Raw genomic sequence first — 26,655 nt, forward strand, 5'->3', positions numbered from 1 at the left:
TACTTTATTGTTACAATGCCTATAATAGGACAGTTCAGAATTTGAAACTTTCAATCTTTTTTAATGCTGTTAGTATTGAGCAAATTGCCATTTTTTATTTAATTGATCTTGTAGATTATAGATTTTAAATAGCTCATTTGACCCCTTAGACCGTTCCATATTGAGGTCTAAAAAGCCCTATAGAAGATAGATCTTCCTATACTATGACATGATACATATTTTGGTCCAAAAGACATTATATTAGGTGTCATTTTCTAACCAAAAATTAACTATATAACAATGTGTATACCTTAAATAAAATATATAAAATACCAATAAGTTAATAACAGTTACTTATTCTTAAAATAATTTTCTCCACAAACAGTGCAACAAAGACTATTGTTGTTTCTAGGTGAGTGTTCGTACCTTTTTTCATCAGCTTCATTTTTAATTTGTCTTGTATATATTTCGTTTAGTATCCATCCTTCCAAATACTTCATGACATCGGTTATAGCAAACTGACCACCATTGAAGAACAATTTAACATTTTTTCAAAAATCCATTTATATCTTTCAGAAGGATCTACCGGTACTTCTACGAAGTAAGGCTCATAGTGATGCGGATTCCCAGTTCTGCGCCAGGTAAAGTAATGCTGAAGCAGCCTTGATGCTAGTCCTGCGAAATACTCCATCACAGCGTACATTATTTCTTGGTGTGCTGTATTTCCAAAGGCACCTCTAACTACGTCTTTGAAATATCTAAAAACAAGTTCTATGGCCATTTCTACCAATTCCATTATCATACCTTGGATGTCGCTTCCGAACTTGTTTATTAAGGTTAAGGCAAATCCAGCAAAGAGTTTAACATTAGGCAGAGTATTTATCATAGAATTAGTAAACTTTTTCTCATGAGCATGTTTCAGTGCGTCACAGTTTTCGATTTCTTTGTAACGCATTAAATTGTATGTGACAGAAAAAAGGCACGTCTGTGATTAGAGACATTTATTCTAGTTGTCGATAGATGGTGCTATAATCGAAAAAAATTATTTACGAATTATTTAATATATCTACGAATATAATCTGTACAATTTATAAGACTATACAAATCAAAGAAAATACCATTTTATAAATGCAATAAACACAATTGATTTGTTTTTATGCCAAATTGCAAATAAAATGTGACAACTGTCAGATTTAACTAAAATGTCATGTTAGAATAAATGTGTATTATCACGGACTTACCTTTTTTCCTATCATTTGTGACGCACTGAAAAATGCTCATGAAAAGAATTATATCACTTACTGATATGTTCAACTTTGGAGTACTTATTGTTATTGTTACAATGTCTATTATAGGACAGTTCAGAATTTGAAACTTTTAATCTTTTTTAATGCTGTTAGTATTGAGCACATTGCCATTTTTTATTTAATTGATCTTGTAGATTATAGATTTTAAATAGCTCATTTGGCCCCTTAGATCATTCCATATTGAGGTCTAAAAAGCTCTATAGAAGATAGATCTTCCTATACTATGACATGATACATATTTTGGTCCAAAAGACATTATATTAGGTGTCATTTTCTAACCAAAGAAATAACTACACAAAAATTAACTATATAACAATGTGTATACCTTTAATAAAATATATAAAATACCAATAAATTAATAACAGTTACTTATTTTTAAAATAATTTCCTCCACAAACAGTGCAACAAAGACTATTGTTGTTTCTAGGTGAGTGTTCGTCCCTTTTTTCATCAGCTTCATTTTTAATTTGTCTTGTATATATTTCGTTTAGTATCCATCCTTCCAAATACTTCATGACATCGGTTATAGCAAACTGACCACCATTGAAGAACATTTTAACTATTTTTTCAAAAATCCATGTATATCTTTCAGATGGATCTACCGGTACTTCTACGAAGTAAGGCTCATAGTGATGAGGATTCCCAGTTCTGCGCCAGGTAAAGTAATGCTGAAGCAGCCTTGATGCTAGTCCTGCGAAATACTCCATCACAGCGTACATTATTTCTTGGTGTGCTGTATTTCCAAAGGCACCTCTAACTACGTCTTTGAAATATCTAAAAACAAGTTCTATGGCCATTTCTACCAATTCCATTATCATACCTTGGATGTCGCTTCCGAACTTGTTTATTAAGGTTAAGGCAAAACCGGCAAATACTTTAACATTAGGCAAAGACCAGTTGTTCAAAGAGTAGGTACTTATCATAGAGTTAGTATCACTTGTTGATATGTTCGTTTCTGAAGGCAAGTTTGATAAAAAGGCACTAGCTTGTTTCTTATTCATACCTAAAAATAACAAAAGTTACTTCTTTCTTATTTATACGATAAAAAAGTTGGTAGCTCAAAAAAGGAAAGCTAGGACCAAATTAGAGATTAATATCAAAAAAACCAAATTCATGAACATCTCCAGAAACCTGGATACACTTGAAAACTCCACCATAACGCTGAATACCAAGTCTCTTGAAAGAGAGAGCAAATTTAAATACCTGAGAACGTGGATTTTTCAAGACTGGGCATCGGACAGGGAAGTACAGTGTAGCATTGAGCAAGCTCGACAAGCTGTCGTAAAATTCAGAAAGGTACTGACCTGTTCAGAGTTCGACCTTCAACTGAGGTTAAGGTTCACTAAGTGCTACGTATGGTCGGTGCTGCTATATGGAGTAGAGGGCTGGACACTCAAAACGAGGGATATAGATTTTGGCGTTGGCACCACAAGGGAGAAGTGACTTAATAAAAAAAATACCTACCTATAAATTCGTTCATATTGATCGTTTGACCATTTAGTGTTATGTCTCCTTTGGCTGCGGAGAAACGAAGATCGTTTTCTTTCATTAACTTGGTATTTCTTGTAAGAGCGGCAAACACATCGTCTTTATTGGGAATATTGCGGATAGCCTTGATTACTTCCGCCCTACCTTTTATTACATTACCATCGTTGTCTAGAATTGTTGTTTTCAAAAGCCTGTCAAAGGTTTTCCTAGAAAAGAAAAAAAGTATTAGATAGATAAGTATATCTACAGATACGGAAAAAAATTATGGTAAGTATTACAAAATTAGCGAGAGATATCTGCCACAAAATATCGAATATCGGCCACAAAAAATCATAGCATGTGATCTGTCTTTAAAAAGACAACCAAATGCAACGGTGGCAGTAAAATTCTCGTGTTATTCTTGAGTTAAGGTTATTTCATGTAATCGAATGAACTATCTTTCAGTAAAGTCGTCCCAGGAACGCAACTCATAAATATTGACAATATTATTTTAAAGTCTTCTACTTTAAAATTTATAATACATGTCTGAATTGCCTATAAAAATGAGTCAGATTAAATAAATTATTAGAAGAATTTTTACTAAGCAACAAATTTTTTGTTTAATTAAGTAATATTCTGTAAATTTTGAAAATCTCAGGAGGTGTAACCAAAGAAAGTATTCCACGTGTTGTCAATCTGGTGGTACGGAGGCGATATTTATTGTCGTTTTCTGTGCTACTTCGATTGATAACTTACTTTGTTTTTTCGGTAGATGGCCCTAGTTCATCCGTGACATTTCTTTCTTTGCAATTCGGGAAGGCCCAAGCTATAATAAATGGTTAAGGCGGAGAGAAGAGGATATGGGTTTACTGATGAGGGGAAAAAGATCTCCGAAACCGGTATAGACTCTTCCTGCACTCTCCGATTTAACCAGAGTATTATGCAGCTGTTGCATTTTCGTTTTGCAAAGAATTTGAGAATGTTTATACATTTTTAATATTTTGTATTTTCACAACGACACCCGATTTGGGCGTCGAAACGTTAATAAAATCATTTTTTAGGAAAATTGTGGCTCATTTCCCATTAAGACCAAACAGTAGCGATCAACAGGTAGCAACAAACGCGTTCCAAGATTGCGGCTCTAATTTAGAATATTCTGTCGAGATATTTGGCACACATATTCGTAATATAATAAAGAATGGCGGTACAGAGCCCAATTTCAGAAATATGTTAGTATGTGGAAATTACTCTATAACTAAATAAAATATTGAAAAAGGACCCTGTACCGCCATTAAGAAAGACAAAAAAATACACTTTCTTCAAATAAACTTTTTTATCCCGTGCCTAGATTTTGTGTCACATTGGAACTACTAAAAATCGATTTTTTTATAACAAGAAATCGAACGTCACTGACTTGGCAACATTTCGCGCCTATGTATATAAAAATTATTGTTTTTGATAGTATAAACGTCACTGTCAGTCACAAACCATACATACTCATAGACGTTTCACGACCATGTTAATCTTTCGGATCGAATTAACGCCATCTCTTGATTGGAATGGGAACTAAATTGACAAATTTTAGTTACGTGGGAAAATCAAATTATAAATTTTGCGGGATTTTTGATGAAATTTCGCAGGAAATTAAAACAACAGAAAGACAATTCAACTTTCTATTCAATGTTTTACTGAAAACTTCAAATATTCCAATTTTTTTTTCAAAATTGTAAACACTACTGCCATGTGTCACGTGAAATCACTGATGTGTAATATTGAGTTGAATGAAAATTTTTGAAAGAATCTTGTAGGATGGTTGTTTAGATAAATACCTTATAATCTTTTACAAACTTCCAAAAACATATAGGCCCGAAAGAAATGTTGATGACACACTTGTCTATTGGAATAAACTGTTTCAGGATCTATTATATTGTTTTTTTTTTATGTGGAGAAACACAACACGGAATGATCAATGTAAACTAAAAATTCTACTCATATAAACAGAGAGGGGGTTAATACAATTGATTAAAATTGTGATTAAATCTAATTAAAAACGTAACACCACTATAATAAAATAATTAATCCACAAACTGTAAAATAAAAAGTAAATAACAAATTAATTTAATTGTCAACTGTCAGTTGTTAAATATGACAAGAGAATTGACTGACAGCGACATCTCTGGATTGGAATGGTAACTAATTTGCTGTCTTGACCTTGACAATTTACGTGAAACGTCTATGAGTATGTATGGTTTGTGCTGTCAGTGTCGAATTACCGACGCACTGTTGCCTCACTTTTGAAAGTTAGCAGAACTTTCGCAATCTTGGACCGCGTTTGTTGCTACCTGTTGATCGCTACTGTGTGCTCTTAAAAATTTAATTTAATTTAAATTCACAAAAAAAGTATATGAATTTCGTAATTTTACACTAGGATAGGCACTTAAGAAGCTGGCGGAACGCAACAGGTTACAAGAGAATTGCAGAAAATGAGGAAGCTGATAGCTTCGCAAAAGAAGGGGCTAATATACCATTCCAAGATCCAGAACCCTTCTTAGTGCAGTAACTGAAGGTTTTCACCTCCGATTTCGTTGAACCTTAATCAATTTTCATGAAAATTGGTGAGTTGTTAGAGGATACCTCAAGGAACAAAGGTGACATGATGCCAACTTGGGCTTTTACCCTGGGGGTGGATGCCACCCCTTCCCGGGGGTGAAAATTATTTTGTTAAAAATAATACCACTAATCGATAGAGGGACAAATTATAAGCAAAATTTGTTATATAAAGTTATTAATATAAATAATACTTTTTGAGTTATTAAAGATCAAAGATTTTATTTTTTCGTAAAAAAATACATGTTTTAAAGCTGTTTTTCACGTATAACTCAAAAACAATAAGCTTTTACAAAAATGTTATTATTAACAAAATTGAAGATAATAAAAAATTTAATACACTTCTCACTTGAAGAACTAAACTAATGTTAATTCAAAGTGAGTTATGGGTAATTTAATGTACCTATATTTTTTTCGACGAGTACTCAAATCTAAGTATTCAATCTTAAATAACGGGAAAACTATGCATTTTATAAAATATACCTCCTAAATACTTGTCAAAGTACTTCGGAATACCTATCAAATCATCTCCAGAATAAGATAATAGCATTAAAATTACGCAAGTTATGATGAAAATAAAAGAACCCTTTTGAATTTTTTTGGAAAAAGTGAAAAATAAAACATACACCATTTCCACAAAAATTAAAATTTATAGTAATCCTCACTACAGTTTCTTTATATTAGTGGCATAAGTAATGATTCTGACAATTTTGACCGGTTTAGAATGCATATTTTTGAAAAAAAGGTATAATTTGAAAAAATCCGAATTTTTAAAATTATCGTAATTTTCATTTTCTTTTGACAATAACTCCAAAAATACTCAATATACGTAAAACATGATATACATATAATCAAATTTTAGCTTTTTCTGTATTGAATGTTTTACCAGTTTTACTATTTCTGTAGGGTAAAAAATAATCGAAAGAGAAACGTTTAAAGTTTAAATTTTGTTGCAAGAACCATGTAACCGCGACCATTTAACCTTTTATTTTTAAAAAAGTAAAAGGTTTTTAAGATTAAATTCAACTCGGTTTAATACCACTTGGAATTAAGTTTCAAGTGGTTTTCTGGTGAACCTGATATCGTAAATAATTACACTTTTATAAAAACGAACTTTTTTATAATAAAACTTTTTTATTATTTATAGGAAAGAATATAAAATAATTTAAGGATAAACGATTTAACGATAATATGCTTAAAATTCCAAAAATTACACTTTAATAAAAAAGTACTTTTTATAATATCACGCTTTTGTTATTGTACATATAGGACACAACATGTTTGGAAATAATAATTAAATTATAAAATATGAATTTTTAGTAGGTGTATTAATTGTTATTTCTAATTATGATTCCAAAAATTACACTAGTATAAAATATTATTTTTTATAATACCACGGTTGTTTAAAATGGTATATCTAATTTTAAGTATATAAACTTTTAATTATTTAAAAATGAATATCCATTTTCAAGTTCGTTGCAAAACGAAAATACAGCCGAACCATATTCTAGTCCAATCAGAGAGTGCAGCAAGCACCTACCGGTTTCGAAACTTATTAGTCTCTCATCAGGAGGCACATATGCTGCTCTCCCTGATCCAACCAAAACAAAACTCCGGCATGCAGTCCCGGATTGCAACGAACGAAATGGCATAGATGCCCTAGCGGCAACTGATAGCAAAAAGACTAAGTTTTCACTCTAATGGTATATAAAACAACATAATGTTATTCTACATCTCACCAGAATGAAAACAATGGGAACCTTCTCTGGTTACACCTCCGAGGATTCTACAATTTGCAAGCCATACGGATGCTGAGACTAAGGAAGATGAGGGAATTCTATACAATTTGCAATTCACGTCCCATCTGCTCAGCGCGGTAAAGTTCCAACGAGAATAGTTCCCTTCGTACACCAATCAGAGTAAATGTAAATCAAAAATGAATAACCATTTCCAATTTCGTTGCAAAACGAAAATACAGCCGAACCATATTCTAGTCCAATCAGAGAGTGCAGCAAACATCTCTACCGGTTTCGAAACTTATTAGTCTCTCATCAGGAGGCACAATTGCTGCTCTCCCTGATTCCCTCATCTTCCTTAGTCTCGCATCCGTATGGCTTGCAAATTGTAGAAGCCTCGGAGGTGTAACCAGAGAAAGTTCCCATTGTTTTCATTCTGGTGGGATGTAGAATAGCATTATGTTGTTTTATGTGCCATTAGAGTGAAAACTTAGTCTTTTTTTAATTATGTATTAAAACAATTAAAAAAAGATACGCAACAGCCGGGTTCCAACTGGGGACCTCTCGATCTGCAGTCTAATGCCACTGAGGCACCATCAACTTGTAGATATCGATTTATTAACGTACTTTAAAATATCATTGCATTAGTCACATTTTTAAAATAGTTTGAAATTAAAAAAAAATCGATTTATCCATACAGTGTGATTGGTCAGTGGGGTAAAGCTTTGTAGATCCGTTATAAGTAATAGATAGTAATAAAAGTTAATAACAAAAATCATAGCCAACTTTGATTACAGAATGATAATAATCAGTAATCGTAAATTGTAAGTTTTAGACAATTATTCAGTCATGGCTTACTTAAAATTTGGAAAGATTTAGACCCGTAATTATTAATAATTTTACTCTGAACAATGAAAATATCTCGAAAAATAATAAATTTACACATAGGGAATGTTATACAAAAATTATAGTATTGTAATGGTACTTTTCGATAATGATATAAAATACAGGGTGTTCTATTTAAAATTACTGAGAAAATAATGTACTTGCGTTTTGACTCACCCTGTATTCAATATAAAGAAAATTAGCAAAACAACCATTTACGAAAATTTTGACAATAAATAAAAAATATGACGTCAACAAACCATTGACCTTGTGCTTGCTTTTATTTATACAGGTAGTTAAACTTGTTACGATTTTCATATAAAATTGGTTATAACTTTGTAAATACCCCGTATAACATACCAAACATTTATATTTTTGTAATCGAAAAGTTACGAAGATTTCGAATATAAAATAAAATATAGGGTGTTCTATTTAAAAAAAAAGTTTGGTCTGCCACTGTTATCGAACACCCTGTAACATTCTAACTAATTTTGTAATGTGAAGCTCAAAGTTCGCTACAATTTTTGTTATTTGTTATTAAGTTTTATCGCTATACATTACTATAACGGATCTACGGAGCTTCACCCCACTAATTAATAATCACCCTGTATAATAGCAGTAAAATATTGCATTGTTAGCTAGTTCTAAGCTATCCTGAAAATTTCAGGTGTCTAGGTAGCCTAGAACTATTTTTAAAATGGATTACAAAATTTGCGGAGTCCGTGACACCAACCAACCCAAGTATACAGGGTGTTTCATTAATAATTGTCCATATCGTAACTGGAGAAACCTTAGCACAAAATACAAAGATTTAACCAAAAACACTTAAATCAAATGTGGTTCCTTACCGAGTTACAGGGTGTTTTATCTAAAAATTTAAAAATTATTTTTGCTCAGCATTTTAAAACTATTCGACGTATCCTTTTCATACTTGGCAGGAAGTTTAGGTACTATACAAACTACGAAATTATGTTAAACAAACGTTTATGGCTATTACCAGAGGCGTAGGACGGGGGAAAGTGAATGGTTAACCCTTTCCAAATTCTACGCCACTGGCGAAATTGCTATTTTAGTTCAATTTTTGGATTCTCCAATACTTTCTAACAAAATAATATACTGTTCATTGGTAACGATAAAGTCATTAGTTTTCGAGATATTTGAAGTTAAAAATGAAACGACACGGTTATTTTGATTAGTGTATTGTGTCGCTTCATTTTTAATTTCAAATATCTCGAAAACTAATCATTTTGTCGTTACGAATAAAGAGTATATTATTTACATAAAAAGTATTGCAAAATCAAAAAATTACACTAAAATAGTAATTTCGTCAGTGGAGTAGAATTTGGGAAGGGTCAACCAGTCACTATCCCCTGTAATACGCCTCTGGTAGTAGCTAGAAACGTTTATTTATCTTATTTTAGTACGGTGTACTGTACCTACACTGTCTGCCAAGTATGATAAGGATACGCCAAATAGTTTTAAAGTACTGGATATTACAAATAATTTTTAAATTTTAATCATATGAATCATATAAATTAATCAAAATAACTGTGTTGTTTCATATTTAACTTCAAATATCTCGAAAACTAATGACTTTATCGTTACCAATGAAGAGTATATTATTTACGTAGAAAGTATTGTAGAATCTAAAAATGGTACTCAAATAGTAATTCCTCCAGTGGCGTAGAATTTGAGAAAGGTCAACCATTCATCATCCCCTGTCGTACGCCTCTGGTAGTAGCTAGAAACGTTTGTTTATCATAATTTAGTAGGGTGTCTAGTAATCGCACTTTCTGCCAAGTATGAAAAGGATACATCGAATAGTTTTAAAATTCTGAGCAAAAATAGTTTTAAAATTTTTAAATAAAACACCCTGTAACTCAGTAAGGAACAACATTTTATTTAAGTGTTTTAGGTTAAATCTTCGTATTTTGTGCTAAGGTTTCTCCACTTACTACATGGACAATTATTAATGAAACACCCTGTATAAAAAGGTTTTAAAATATGACGTTAACAAACCATTGACCTTGTGCTTGCTTTTATTTATACAGGTAGTTAAACTTGTTACGTTTTTCATATAAAATTGGTTATAACTTTGTAAATACCCCGTACAACATACCAAACATTTATATTTTTGTAATCGAAAAGTTACGAAGATTTCGAATATAAAATAAAATACAGGGTGTTCTATTTAAAAAAAAATAAGTTTGGTCTGCCATTATGTTATCGAACACCCTGTAACATTCTAACTAATTTTGTAATGTGAAGCTCAAAGTTCGCTACAATTTTTGTTATTAAGTTTTATCGCTATACATCACTATTAACGGATCTACGGAGCTTCACCCCACTAATTATTAATCACCCTGTATAATAGCAGTAAAATATTGCATTGTTAACTAGTTCTAAGCTATCCTGAAAATTCTAGATGTCTAGGTAGCCTAGAACTATTTTTAAAATGGATTACAAAATTTGTATAGTTTGTAAAGTATATAAAAAGGTTTTAAAATGAACGGTTTATTTTAATAACTTTATATAACAAACTTTGCTTATAATTTGTCCCTCTATCGAATTATGGGTTATTTTTAATAAAATAATTTTCACCCTCGAGAAGGAGTTACATCTACTCCCAGGGTAAAAGCGCAAGTTGGCACCATGTCACCTTTGTTCCTTGAGATATCCTCTAACCACTCACCAATTTTTATGCAAATCGATGGAGGTTCAACGAAATCGGAGGTAATATCTCATATCCACCTTCAGTGGACTATCTGTGGACCATCGGAAAATATTGAACACAGAACTCTAATCAAGCCCGTACTCACTTACGCGTCAAAAACGTGGAGGATGACAAAAAGTGATGAAAAACGTTCAGGCCGTTTTGAACGTAAAATTCTCAGACATATTTATAAAGGCGTGCATAGACACCTTTATAGTGAGCCTAATATTGGCAGGTCCATCAAAATAAACAGGCTGCGGTGGCTAGGCCACTTAGAGAGAATGTACGAGATGGAGCCGTCGAAACACATTTATAACCAAAGACTGGATGGAGTCATAAGAGGCAGGCCCAGAGTACGATTTAAGGACCAGATGGAAGATGACTGATGATACGAAATTGGAAAACCAATGCGAAGGATAGGAAATAATGGAATCTGATTTTAGAAAGATCTACCATGGGTTGTAAAGCCAATGATGATGATGAATAACTTGTATCTAGGCATTGGGGTAATGCAAATATTTATGATTTAGATTTAGACCATGAATTGAAACAGGATTTTTACTATACAGGCGTTTCTTGATTAGAACCTTAGCTGAGCCTTCACACTGTTGCAGTTTATACGAAAAACTATGACGTACGTACCTGTGTCTGTTAGATCTCAAAGAGTCATGGTAATCTTCTAGAACTCTACCCTGTGTTTCGTCTATTATTTGTCCAACCGTTTTGAAATTATATACTGCATTTCCGAAGAATAATACTGAAGAAGCTAACTGCAATATTGTCAATGCTGAAGGCGCCTGTTTATGGTTTATCCACATATCAAAGACATCGTAGCTGGAGTTTATGATACCAATACCACTGATTCCTATGTTTGCCATACTAATTGCATTGACTGCTAATCCAACACCCTGAAAATTAATATATGAACAGTTTTATTTATATGTATTTGTGCTGTGACGGTTTTGTGGATGTTTTATATGGCTGTTTCTGTCATTTTTTTGTCGAATTTCGGTCCCCCCAGAATCCATGGGACTGCCTGAAGTTTCAGTGCGACATTTTGAGACACTATCTCTACTCGCTTAGGGTAATTCGTTTCGGATATTCGACATTTCATAACGAGTGTTTTAGCCTTAACTTGACAAGTACTTGTTGGTCCAATGGAGGTATTTTATTTCCCTCCTATCCACCGGTAAACTAGGTCGGGCATTCCCCTATCCGTCATCCGGGGATGCGCTCTCTAGGGCCGATGCCGCACTGCAGGAAGTTTGGTAGGATGGTGGATGGTAGATACCTGCCTGGCGACCATCTAGCTACTTATACCACGAATAACAAAACGACGATAGTAGCCGCAGTGGCTTCCCACTATCATCTAACCATCCGGTGGTTCGCCAGGTGTCTATCCACCCATATCAGTCGTGTTTAATATTCCATCCGGGTGGCCTAACTATGGAGGAAAGCGTAATAAGTGCTGTGTATAAAAGAAGGGCAATTTTGGACCCAGCAGACCTACCATGTGACGAACCATGGCTTAAAATATCTGATTTATTTATTCTTTGCAGTTGCATTAAAAAATCCAATATTCAAGTCAGGTGAATTTAAAAAAAAACAATTTGTACCTTTTTTTTCTCCACTTTCTGAAAAGTGTAGTTAGTGAGTTTTACCTCTAATAGGACAGGACGATATGCTTAAAAACAAACCAAATGTAACGTAACAAATGAAACAAACGATTTCTCAGAAGTCAGTTGGATACTGACTTTCACTGCGTCCAAGATGCAACGCCCCTCCACCATCCACCTTTAAAATCCACCCTCCAAGCGACCATCTAGCATCCTGCAGTGCGGCATCGGCTCTGGGTTACAGGTTTTCCCAAGAGAACTTACCAAATACTTTAAAAGTAGAAAGTGCCGATCGGTACGTATTATTGCCGGTTCTGACATATAGAACTGAAACATGGGCTTTTAACAACAGCGTAGTCCACAAACTTCAAGTGACTCAGAGAGCTATGGAACTCAGTGATCGCTTGAAGTCCAATGAAGAGATAAGAAGACGATCAAAAGTAACAGATGTGATCCAGAAGATTGCCATGTTAAAATGGAACTGGACGGGACACATAGGAAGACTGGAAGACAACCGTTGGACGAAGCGAATTCTCGAATGGCGACCAAGGACAAGCAAAAGAATTAGAGGCAGACTTCAAACAAGACGAAATGAATGGACACATCTAAGGGAGGCTTACATGCGACGATGGATGGAATAACTATTGATGATGATGATGTGTGCTAATACAGAAGTAATAAGAGACATAAAAAAGAATGTGTGTGTACTTTGTACGCACGTAAGAAGTTATACTTCTATTATATGATTTCTTAAAAATAAATATACTTTAAACAGTTTGTTTTAATTTTTTTTAAACACAAAACTAATTTTGTGCTTACCGCTTTCAAAAAAATAAAAAAAAGTATAGGATTGCTCCGGATTCGAACTCAAGACCTCTCGATCTCTGGCCGAATGCTATACCAAATAAGCTACGAGGACTGTGTATGTATCGGTTCGGACGTACCTAATGACAATTCACGGTAACAAACAGACAAGGTGAAGTATAATAAATATACAATAAAATGTTTTAATAATATTCATCTTACTCCTGAGGAAGACAAATCCAAAAACACAAAAATTATAATAAATATATTTACTAAAAACACTAATATATTCTTTTCACACCTTTTCTTGCACTGATATATTTATACATAACTTGAAAGATAGCAACTAAACGCCATACTGTCTGTGTGCGCATGCGCGCAGTATTATGAAATTTTACTCTCAATCGCGCCTAAAAAAGTATAACTTCAAAAATAACAAAACTGCGGGGAAAAGCGGAGTGTCAGCAGAAATATTAAGGAGCAGATATACTGACAGGAATGGAACACAGCAGTTATCTGCCCAATTCACAAGAAAGGTGATAAAACTGTCTGTGATAATTACAGAGAAATCGCACTCTTAAAAGTAATATATAAGGTATTCAGAATAGTAAGGTAGGTAAAATGAAAACCTGCGAAACAGAGATAATAGGAGTATACCAGGCAGGTTTCAGAGAGGGAAAACAACAAAGGTGAAAGCAGATTTCAGGTTTCAGAGGCGAAAACGCAGAAAAAAATAAATGGATCACTCTAAGGATGCATGAGAGAGAGAGAGAGAGAGAGAGAGAGAGAGAAAGAAAGAGAGAGAGAGAGAGAGAGAGAGAGAGAGAACCTTCTAGTAACAGTTACAAATAGAGGCGAAGGGAGGAAATAGAAAATGATTGTTGAAAAGGTAGCAAAGCAGTAGGATGATTAAACGTAGTGTTGAAGGTAAAAATGTGTCAAGAGCAGTGAAGATTTGAACTTATGAAACAATAGTGAAACCAACGGTGTTGTATGCATGTGAAACTTGGACAACAAATCAGAAAAAAGAAAAACATAGGAGATTTGACAGGAAAATCTTGATAAAAGTTTTTCAAGTGAAGGACCGGACAAAGTGGAAGAAATTAGTTAAGACTATCGAAGCCAAGGACCTCTAAGAACTGTAGTGCTGTCGATTTAATACCATTCGATCTTTTAGTAAAAGCACCATTTTAGTAATATCCTTATAAATCATTATTATTGTTATTATTGGATCGACCAATATGAATAAAAATACTGATAGTAGCCGATCCAGTATGAAGAGGTACAGTTCCAGTACTGGACCAGCAAACCAAACCAGAAGAGGATTTGATATTAGGAAAATGAATAATTATGCTTACCTGACCAATATTGACTCCACGTGAAATTAATTGTGAAACAGCCATATTTGCTCCTGCTCCAACAAATCCCAAAGATCCTGCCACAATATTAATATATATTCCTCGCGCTTCTGAGTTAAAAATACTCAAGTCCTGAAATTGATAATATTATTGGAATTTTGATATAACAAAACAAAATAAATGTTGATAATGTTTTAAATTGTATATTTGAGAAAAGATCATCGATAAACAAAATTGTTGATATAAGTTCCTATTTCATTCAGAATCTCTCACTACAAATATACTATCAGTTTTCTCAATTATTATTTTGACAGCCTTTACAGACTAGGTGGTCCAGATATCCCATTGTCCTCAGGAATCTAAGGCCAGATTTGAGCTGACTAAACCTTTAACTAATAATTGACATATTTTGCCCTTATAAATTTGAACAGTACTATGGTCTGATTTTAAACCAAGAGGATTAATTCAAATTTACCGCGCCGTAATACTTGTTTGTAATTGGTCTAACCTCAGACAAGTTAACTCCACTGTTATCAAATTTCGACAGTAACGACATTTATAAAATTTTGACACTACTGTCATTTCATAGATTAATTAAGTTATATCGGCGATTTTTGTATTTTCTGTTTTATTCCTTTAATTTTAAGATTTTTAGTCTAATTTTATATAAAAAAGAATGTGTGTACTTTGTACGCACGTAAGAAGTTATACTTCTATTATATGATTTCAACGAAATCAATATACTTTCAACAGTTTATTTATATTTAATTTAAATATTAAACTAATTTTAATACTTACTACTTTCCAAAAAAATTTATTAAAACAATACCAAAAATTAAAAAAATAAAAGAATAAAAGACACACAAACACATTGAAAAATACCACAAAGAAATGATTTCTGAACAATAATTGTTGCCAAAAATTTTAACTAAATACGTATTTTCTGAAAAAAATTATATAATAATATATTTACAATCATAAAATTTATAAAAAAAAAATAAAAAAATAGTAACTTGCATTGGGATTGAACCCACTTCCCTTCGATCGAAAATCAAAGCGCTTTCCCACTGCGCCAAATTCGCGTATCTGTCATGTGGGAATATACACCAACTGAACGTTTACACCATAAACTTTTTGACAGTTGTTTATTATTTATATGAATTTAATCAAATTAGTTTCATTTTTGTGGAATTAAAGGAATATTTTGTGGAATAACAATATATTAGGTGAATATTGGTAGAAATTTTGATGGTAATCAAAGTATGGAAAATCAAAGCATTACATATACTATTTTGGTAGGTTCATTTTAAATTTTCCTAATAGGTAGGTACCTATGTAATTTTTTATTAGGATACTGAAACATTTCCAATAATTATTACGTACTTGTCACTTTTAAAAACTATTTAAAAAGCCACTACAATTATAAACTTGCTTTTTTCTCTGCCATGACAACAATAAAAACTATTATAAACATGATAAAATTTTTGTTTATCTATAATCTCCATATTGAACAATTATTTTGACAGATGATTTTAACACCCAATCAGATCCCGTATAACGTTTGAGCGACTAATGTCGGTGTGCGCATGCGCCAGGGAATGTAGAAATTTACCTTCGTGCCTAAAGAAGTATAACTTCAAAAAACAGTTATTTTTAGAACTCTTTAGCGACGTGTTAGTATAGTATATGTAAGGATTACCGTCGAAGGTCGATATGATCAACTAAAAAATATTTCTAGTAACTTTCTTGGGTGTGAATCTGTCTTTTTAGGTTACTCCTTTTGGTTTAAAAACAAACCATAATAGTCTAGAGTCTAGACTCTAGACTACTACTAGACCTAATCAAACAGCAAAAAATTACAGAAAATCTGTTGTAAATTGACCACGTAACGCATGTAAAGAATTTTACGAATAATTCAAAAGAAAATGAATACCTATTTGAACTATCGTCAACTTTATAATATCATCATCATCATTACTTACTTCATCATGAGTTATCTTGTCATGCAAACCAAACGCACTTCTAGTAATACTGTAAACACCAGCTACAGCTCCTACAGCGGCTGCACCAATAAGAACGGGAGGTACGATAACACTTGTTACAGCACCAGCAAACATAAGAGTACCAGATCCCACACCAGCAACGGTACTACTTATATCACCAACTTTTAGCACCGTATTTAGTACTCCACAGCTGGGAGTTTCTCGCCTTTCGAGTAGTACTCTATCATTATCTACTTGGTATCTAAAAATTAAATTGTGAAAGAAGAAATATATCTAAATATCAAGAGAACGTGATATTTAACCTATTTATTCTAAAAAAAAAATTTTTTCAAATTAAAAAAATTTGTAGGTATACCAAATAATGGTTACGGTTATGGTTGATTTTTTTCTCGTTTATTTTAAATCCCATATTTTGTGCAGCATGCTTGTATCAACCACATACCAATCTCGCAAGTTCTTCAACCATGAGATTCTTCTTCGTCCTGGACTGCGTTTTCCTTGCATAATATTTTGCAGCAACCTATATTTGGGACCTCTCATTACATGTCCGGAATACTCCAGCTTTCTCTGCTTGATGCTTTTTATTACCTCAGTAATCTTGCTGAGACGTTTTAGTATTGTGGAGTTTCGAATCTTCTCCACAAATGAAACTTTTAAAATTCTTCTATAGCACTCGAAAGCGTCAAGGCGATTTAGGTCGATTTTATTCACAGTCCAGGACTCTACACCATAAAGTAAGACCGAGAACACATCGCAGCGAAGTAGGCGGATCCTCAATGCCAATTTGAGGTCTCTGTTACATAACACCTTGGACATTCTTCTAAAAGCGGCCCTGGCCTGCTCTATCCTAGATCTAGTTTCGCCGTGACTTTCTGCGTTACAATTTAATTGCTGTCCAAGGTAAATGATTTTATCAACTTGCTAAGTTTGGTATTATTTACATACAGTGAGGACGTTTGAGTTGGAATAAATTCATTATCTCGGGAATGTGCCAGTTTGGAGAGAAATCCTGAGACAGGTCGATTTTTATTTTTAAATTAGGACTTTTTGGCATATATATCATACTAGTGACGTCATCCATCTGGGCGTGATGACGTAGTTGATGATTTTTTTAAATAAGAGTAGGGGTTGTGTGATAGCTCGTTTGAAAGGTCATTCAATTCTCTATTCAGTAATATAAACAATAACCTAATTATTTATACAGGGTGGCCAAAAAATATTTTTTTTCATTAAATTAATTGACACAAAAAGAAGAATATAAGCAATTTATTTAATTCAAAATACATTTTACTGCTGTCACAAAACAGAAAGAAATGTTTATTTGAAAAATAAATATTTTCTGACAGCAGAAAAAATGTATTTTAAATTAAATAAATTGCTTATATTCTTCTTTTTGTGTCAACTAATTTAATAAAAAAAAATTTTTTGATCACCCTGTATAAATAATTAGGTTATTGTTTATATTACTGAATAGAGAATTGAATATCCTTTCAAATAAGCTGTCACACAACCCCTACTCCCATTTAAAAAAATATCGATTACGTTATCACACCCAGATGGATGATGTCACTAGTATGATATATATACCAAAAAGTCGTAATTTAAAAATAAAAATCGACTTGTCTCAGGATTTCTCTCCAAATTCACCCATTCTCGAGATAATGAATTTATTCCAACTCAAACGTCCTCACTGTATATAGACGGTTTTATATGCTGTTGTTTACTTATAAGTATTTTGGTTTTCCGTATGTTCAGATCCAGACCTGTCTCCCTACAACTCTCAACGACACTATCAAGTAATGTTCGCAGATCTTCTTGACTAGAAGCTAAGAGTACTGTATCGTCCGCATATCCCAAATTATTGATGTCTTCACCGTTCACACTTATTCCTTCTTCTTTTTCAGAAAGTGCATTTCTGAAAATTCTTTGGGAGTAAACGTTGAAAAGCAGAGGTGACAAAAGGCATCCCTGCCGTACTCCTATTTTAATATTAAGAGCCTGTGATTCCACACCCAGAGGAGTGTCTCCGTTTACTCTGAATTCAACAAACGCCAGGTACTGTCTTTAGAAGATTCCCACTCTCACAAAAAAAGCTCAACTGTGTCAAAGGCTTTGTGAAAATCGATAAATATTAGAACTAGAGATTTATTGTATTACTTACCTTCCATTTAACGGTAACACCATTATACTTTCAGGTAACTTGTTATTTTTTAAAAAATCTTGCCAATTCGAATATACTCTCCCACCGTGATCTATAAAAATTCTGCAGGCATCACCTTCTTCTCTTCGGCACTTTCTTAAAACAAATATCGGGGAAGGAGATATATCAATATGTGGATTATACTTTGGATCTTTTTTTGTACGAGATTTTGCTTGATCATCTGTTGGCTCTAACACGATGTACATGAAACCTATTTCAACTTGATCTTTGTATTCGGCATATAAATCTAAAAATGTTATATATTATAAATAGATATAATAATAAGGTATAGGTATAGATAAAACCATGATGTAAATCATGATTTTGAAAAGACTTCCGGTCTGGACGGTAAGGACATTAAAATCATCGCAAACTTGTATTGGGGCCAGGCTGCATGTCTTAGGGTTGGGAATCAGTGCTCTGAAGAAGTAGAAATCAAGCGTGGAGTTCGATAAGGCTGTATATTGTCACCACTGTTGTTTAATCTTTACGCTGAAACAATCTGAAATGAAGTGTAGGAAAACGCAAGAGGGCATAATCATTAATGGCGTATTTATGAACAATATCAGATACGCAGATGACACCTTGTTAGTGACAGGATCAATTGAACATTTTCAAGCGTTATTAAACCGAATGGTGACGATCAGTGCGATATATGAACTCAAACTTAACGCAAGAATACCAAAGTTTATAGTTATTAGTAAACATGCAACCGTCAATAATAATAACTATAACGTAACAATTGGTAATAACTCAGTTGAACGCGTAAGTTATCTTGTATATCTGGGTGCTCATCATAATTAAAGCTGGAACCCTAGTACAGAAATAAAAAGTAGAATTGCCAAAGCAAGAACAAGTTTTATGAAATTTAAGAAAATCCAGAGGGGATATATGCAGAGTTAATAAAAAATGGAACCAACAAACTATTCGAGATCCTAACAGAAGTTTTCAATAGGCACTTGCATGGAGAACCAGTGCCACAAAGTTGGAAAGAAGGATGGATTACATCTATCCATAAGAAAGGAAATAAGGAAGATTGCAATAACTATCGGGGTATAACTGTTACGAGTACGCTTAGCAGATTATATGGAAGAATTATAAAAGAACGCATATGCGAAGAATACCGCCCTTTTGAGTCAGAAGAACAAAACGGATTCAGAGCAGGACGATCCACAATAGATAGTATTTTCTGCTTATCCCAAATACTCGAGAAAAGAACACTGAGAGCTCGAGAAGTGCATTTACTTTTAGTCGATTTAACAAAAGCATATGACACCGTGCCTGTTGCGAAGTTGTGGAAAGTATTGGAGAAAACCAGTATCAGCGTTACACTAATCGATGCTATTAAAGAGCTTTATAAGAACACAATAGCAAAAGTTAAAATAGGAAAAGAGGTGTCTAATGGTTTTCAGGTAACAAAAGGACTGAAGCAAGGTTGTTGTTTATCTCCCATACTGTTCAACATATATATCGATGAAGCACTCAGGCACTGGAAGAAGAAGTGTAAAGGGATGGGGTTATCTATTGGGGATGAAACGTTATATACGTTGCACTATGCAGATGACCAGGTAGTTATTGCCCAAGACAAAGAAAACCTGGAGTATATGGCTAGAAAACTAATGGAAGAGTACAAAAAATGGGGCCTCGATGTAAATGTCCAAAAAACACAATACCTTTGCGTAGGAGGAGAAAATACTGCAGATGACCTCGACTTAGAAGATGAAACTATTAAGAAATGTGACCAATGTACATATTTGGGGGTAAAACTGACAAAGACAGGAAGAAGTGATGAAGCCATAAAAGACAGAATAACCAAAGGAAAACAAGTTATAGGTGCGTTGAATTCAGTATTATGGCAAAAAAATATAAAACCGGAAACGAAAAAACGAATATATAATACCATATTAAAACCAGTAATCGTCTATGGCTCAGAAGTGTGGCAGTTATCACAAAAACTTAAAGGTAACCTAATGGCAGTTGAAATGGATTTTTGGAGGAGAGCAGCGGGAAAGTCTAGATTAGAACATGTGAAAAATGAGGACATCAGGAGACAAATGAAAGTACAAAGATCAATTATAGAAGACATCGAAAAACAACAACTAATATGGTACGGACATGTTAGACGTATGGGGGAAGAAAGACTACCCAAAAAGATATTAGAATGGGTACCACCAGAGAAAAGAAAACGAGGACGACCACCAACAACATGGATCCAAGGAATCTCAAAAGCAATGTCAGCAAGAAATCTATCTGAAGAAGACTGGAAGAATAGACAGGCTTGGCGAACGGGAACCCAAAGGCGTATTACGCTGTGAACGGGATATATATATATATATATATATATATATATATATATATATATATATATATATATATATATATATATATATATATATATATATATATATATAGTTATTTTTTTTTTTATATCTTATCGACCGTTTAATGAGTAAAAAAGGTGTTATTTATCAGGTTATGCGGTCACAAAATGAAAACGATTCTATTTTCTTGAAAACTCTATATTTCGCCAATGGTTATTGGCTTCCTCAGGAGTACACTAAAATTTTAATTAAAAATAATAAATAATTGAAAAATACTTACAAATAAATCAAAAACTTACAGAGCGAAATCGTTAAGATAAATGCCAACACATTATAGGATTAAATTTTGAAGAACTATTAACTATTTTGTTAGATATTATCGTTTTAATTTTTATTTAGAGGTAAACTTGTGTAATTATTTTTTTGACGTTATTATGAAGTTTTCAAAATATTGCAATAGATATTACTAAGGTTACTCGTGTCAGTTTTATAGTTAATAGAATTTCTACTTTGAATAATATGATACATCTCGAGAAACAGCCTATCTTTGTAATTTGTTAACGATTCTAATATTTTTACGTTTTCATAATCAAACTGGTGGCCTGTTTGTATAAAATGTTCGACAACAGCGCATGTGTTGTTTTTTCTTTTGCAGTCACTTTTATGTTGACTAATGCGCTATATATATATATATATATATATATATATATATATATATATATATATAAAGAAAATCCTTTGCAGCCATGATCTCAATTTGGAACTTCGCATAAGAATGGTTCGATGTTAATATATTCCCAATACTACTTTACGGTATTGAGGCATGGGCCCTGACATAATCGCTTTTGAAGAACCTGGAAGCATTTGAGATGTGGGTCTACCGCCGTATTCTGAAGATCAGTTGAGTTGAAAGAGTCATAAACGAAATTTGAATAAAAGTTGTGAAGTAGTGAACACGGTTAAAAGACGCAAATTGGAATACTTTGGTCATATAATGGATCACCCAGAAAAATATGACATACTTCACCTTGTCATGTAAAATAAAATAATGGAAAAAAGAAGCGTGGGTCGCCGTACAACTTCTTGGCTTAAAAACCTACGTGAATGGTTTGGGAAAACTAGTACTGATCTATTTCGTGCGGCTGTAAATAAGACAATGATTGTTAATATGTTGGGCAACATGAGAGCCAACGATCGACAAGCGGTCTCGGCGCATTAAGAAGAAGAAGACTACTCTAATATTCTATGAAATCTAATATAGTTATTAAAAATGTATTTGCCATACTCACTATTGTGTTTTAGAATAATCTTGTACAAATTTTTAATTTGTTTATTTTGAGCTTTGTCATATCCATTCCCCGATTCTTGAACTGGTTGGCCAAACAAAGCAAAACCGATTTTCCTCTCCAACAGCTCATGCTGGTCAAAAGCAAAACTATCGTAATCTCGATCGCCAAGCCTGTCTGCCATAATTTTTTGAAAAGCTTCCGAGGTTAATTCGTTGCTCTGTAAAGAACCATCTAATCCATTTACAGACATGCGATCCACAATCAAAAAGTCTCGACAGTTTTGTAGACACAATAAAAATGAATCCCTGCTCGAATCTACGTCATTTCCCATCAAAAAAGAAAGAATATTTGGACAACCGTTGATATTCTGAATAATAACTGCTGCGCATGCTTCTGACTGAATTAAAGCTGATAGATGGCCGAAGTTAGCATCTTCTACTGCTTTACAAAGCGCCGGGTGATAAGCTCTGTTTTCTACATCCCATCCAATAATATAAAAGTAGTCGTTTAAAATTTTCGAAATGTCTTCGTCTCGCAGATATTTAAAAAATGTACTCGAAAACTCCTCCTCAGAATTATGCATATATAAAAGTAAAAATTTTCTCTAAAACACAACAAAATATACTGTAAGTAAATTTTATTATACAGTGCTAACCGAAAGTCCCCTCCCCCTGGTGTATTTTGAACGGTTACACTAAGGGCCGGTTGTTCGAACGCTAATCAACATTGATCACTATCAAATACTTAATTACTGTCACAACTGTCAATGTCAACTTTGGTTGGGTTGCCGAACACATAATTATTGATAACAATTATGAAATTAGTTAATCAATTATGTTAATAATTGTTATGTTAATTGACTAACTAATCTCATAATTATAATTAACTTTGTTTTCAGCAACCCAACCAAAGTTGACATTGACAGTTGTGACACTAATTAAATATTTGATAGTGATCAATGTTGATTAGCGTTCGAACAACCGGCCCTTAGTGATGTGAGTCGAGAATATTTCCAAGCGAATATTCGCGAACATTGGAAAGTTTCCGAGAATATTCGCCTATAAAAATGGAAATATTCTCCTGACCGCGAATATTCCCGGAAACTTTCAATGGAAAATTCTCGAGAATATTTCCGAGAACTTTCGAGAATGTTTCCGAGAACTTTCCATAATATTTCCGAGAACTTTTGAGAATATAAATCATTTACATTAGGCATTCAGTGTGATGGCTGGTCAGATATAAGAAACCAATCTGTTATTTACTTTAAGGATGTTTAGACGCCGCGATACATGCGAACAATTTATTGTGATGATAAATTGCTACGATTTATTGATTTTTTAAAGCTGTTTAGACGCTGCGATAAATTGTTGCGATCAATTAAGGTTGATATGAACCCTCAGTTAATTTGTTTCTGATCCTAGAGATGGCTCTACTGTAGCATGCCATTGTGGTAACATTTTCAACTTAATTGTAGATTTCTACATGATGACTCAGTAATATGTAGAAACCTGAACACTTTTTTATCGTTACACCCATCGGCTCAATTGGCTATGATGCCAAATTGTTTAAACAGTAATTTTATCAACGCCTAATAACAATGTTAATAGCAAGAAACATTTAGTCCATGTTGTGAGGCCGCTCCCGTCTGAAAGAAAATTATGTTTCGGTTTCTTTGCGGAAGGAAATCTGAGGGCGAAATTTTTGGCCAGAAATTGGAAAGAAAGGTATCTTGTCATTTTTCTCAAAAGTTGATAGTTTTCGAGTTAGGGGCGATTTAAAATCTGAAAAATGCGAAAATACGCATTTTCGAAGCTTAAAAGCTCATTTATCTTAATATATCGCACATCCCATTCAATACCGATACAACTGCGGTTTTCTTCTTCTACAAAATAGATATTTTAAGACAAGTAATTGAATATTAGAATATTAGTAATTCAATAGCACACGAATGGATATCTTTTTTGAAAAACAAGCAATATTTAACCATTATAAATATTTGTAAGATATGGCGGTATTGCATTATATTTTTAAATAACTCATCAACCATAACTGCTACGATTATACAGATTAACAATGAAAAACCAGACAAAGTTATAAATGGTAGTTTACTAGATAAATTTATCTAATAATTATAATTATTGTATATTATAAATCACAACAAAGTGAAATTAACTCAACAAATTGAAATAAAATGATTGATGTACATTTGCAATAAGATTTTTTTTTGCATAATTCCAGTAAATGCTCTTTTGTTTTCTCTCCTACAGTAGGAGGCTTTTCGTAGGCTGGTTTTGAGTTATATTGCTCTAAAATATTATTATTATCAGAAAAACGACGAGTAGAAAGGTCAATAGTTTTATAGGTTGTATAGTCAAAGTTAACTTTGTAAAAAAATTTTGTAGGAAAACACTTTTCTACTTTAAGAATTTGTATATTATTCCATATTACTTTCTCGTTATCCGAATTTTTGGTGAATTTTTGCCCAAAAATTTTTGAAAGGTACTTGGAGTCAAAAAGTCTTCAGCGTCCATTTCATTCCCTTTATAGGGCCTACCGTTTTTCTTTTTGCAGCACTTATTAGAGGTGGCCACTGACATGAATTGAGTTAAACTGTGTTTTTGCTTTCTCGATTACTGCATGCATCGAATCACCCTCATTTTGGGTATGACAAACAGTAAAAAATTTGTGAGTAATGTTATTTATTTCAGCATGCGTAACTGCATATAAGTACATAAGTACCACCAAAACCGCCTTATTCTTATTCTTGCCAACGCAGTTGTCGGAATAAAAAATAATATCTTTTCCTGCAGGTAAAGTAGATAGATAGCTAGAGAGGCATGTTGCAATTTAATTTGCTCCTCGCATAGCAATGGCCTCGTGCCAAAAACAGCAGGAACTGTTTGCGATGCTACTTCGAAAATCGTAAAATTAAAGCAATTGAGACAGGACTTATAAAAAAATGTAGAAATATCTCCGCAATGTGTAGGTAATACTGCTTGCAAATCGAAGCAAGCTACTATGAGTTTATTATTTTTTATATCTTTTGACAGATGGCAACTGCTTTTCTTCTCGTTACTCTTTGTAGTATCTATACATCTAAGCTAAGGTTAATGGTCCATCAAGGAATTCTCTACGAGTTTGAGCTCTTAAATAGTGAGACTCTACGCGCTCAAAGCTATTTATGTGTTTTCTTACGGTTTCCTTAAGTTTCTCGTTTATAGTTGTGCGTTTTGATGATTTCCTCTATTATCTTTCTGAACGATGTTATACTCTTTTGACTTAGCCCAACTTGTTCGAATAAATCGATCTCCAATATTAAGGGTATTCATAAAAATATTTTGCATGCTCTTCTCCTTAATTTGTTTATAGTTAAATAAAAACATAAATTGTTTGTCCTATTACTTCCTTCTACAACTCTCCCATACTTCGGAATATTGTGCAAACGTTTCTGTAAAATACCCCTAGCACTCGCAACATGTGGCGGTATTACATTAAAACATATTATATTCTACGTGCAATATCCATACATGATACAGTTAAGGCGCTACAAACTACGTTTTTGAAGTTACGTCACTAATGTTCTCAGCAAGCGACGTGTATTCTCGCAATCTTCAGATTTTAAATCCCTTGTAACTCGAAAACTGTTAACTTCTCAGAAAAATGAGAAGATATATTTTTTGTTTAGAAGAAGCCAAAAAACCTAAAGAGTTACAGTGCAAAATACGAGATTGTTGAAATAGACCCTGCTGCATTGGCATTAAAATCGGATCGACGCGCATAATTAACAATTAAAAAACAACGGTCTAAATTGAAGTTAGACCCGATTACTACTCAGAATTTCAAAAATGAATGTTTAAACTTCACTTTAAGGACTTGCCAACCTTAAATATAATAATTTAAATATGAGTTTTTACGCCTCGAAAATGTCTATCTTCGCATTTTTCATATTTTAGTTCACCTCTAACTCGAAAATTATCAACTTTTGAAAAAAATGACAAGATATTTTTCTTGCTTAGAATGACCAAAAAAACAAGAAAACATATTTTCTTGGACAAAAAATGGTAATCTTGTGAATTTGTTTAGAAACATTTTTTTTAACAATTTTTGCCCAAAAATTTCGCTGGCACTCTCCTGATTTATTTAAAGGGGACATTTTTGAATAGGAATCCGCAAAGAAACCAAATCAGAATTTTTTTAGACGGGAGCGGCCTCACAACATAGACTAATTACATATTATGTTTCTCCGTAACTAAATATTCCAGTTAGTAAGGAATTCATCTTATCTCACACTGACACTGAAAGATGGTAATAAAATTTTACGACCTCTTCCATTCACTGTCGACAAATCATCTAAAAGTGTATTACATTGC

At 33.1% G+C, this 26,655-nt stretch overlaps 1 protein-coding gene across 2 annotated transcripts in view; it reads right to left on the bottom strand.

Annotated features, from left to right (window-relative positions):
* Window positions 1-1,587: 1,587 nt before the first annotated feature.
* LOC126889334 (uncharacterized) overlaps window positions 1,588-26,655 on the bottom strand; it is a 43,169-nt gene continuing 18,101 nt past the window's right edge. For both annotated transcript variants that reach the window (XM_050657565.1, XM_050657566.1), the window contains exons 4-10: window positions 22,286-22,889; window positions 18,637-18,922; window positions 16,455-16,716; window positions 14,473-14,604; window positions 11,337-11,602; window positions 2,751-2,980; window positions 1,588-2,289 (exon numbers count right to left, since the gene is read on the bottom strand). In XM_050657565.1, coding sequence (XP_050513522.1) covers window positions 1,652-2,289; window positions 2,751-2,980; window positions 11,337-11,602; window positions 14,473-14,604; window positions 16,455-16,716; window positions 18,637-18,922; window positions 22,286-22,889 — 2,418 coding nt within the window. In that variant the 3' untranslated portion in view covers window positions 1,588-1,651. The remainder of the gene's footprint in view (window positions 2,290-2,750; window positions 2,981-11,336; window positions 11,603-14,472; window positions 14,605-16,454; window positions 16,717-18,636; window positions 18,923-22,285; window positions 22,890-26,655) is intronic.

The sequence above is a fragment of the Diabrotica virgifera genome, chromosome 8 (assembly GCF_917563875.1).
Source record: "Diabrotica virgifera virgifera chromosome 8, PGI_DIABVI_V3a".
NCBI lineage: Eukaryota > Metazoa > Arthropoda > Insecta > Coleoptera > Chrysomelidae > Diabrotica > Diabrotica virgifera.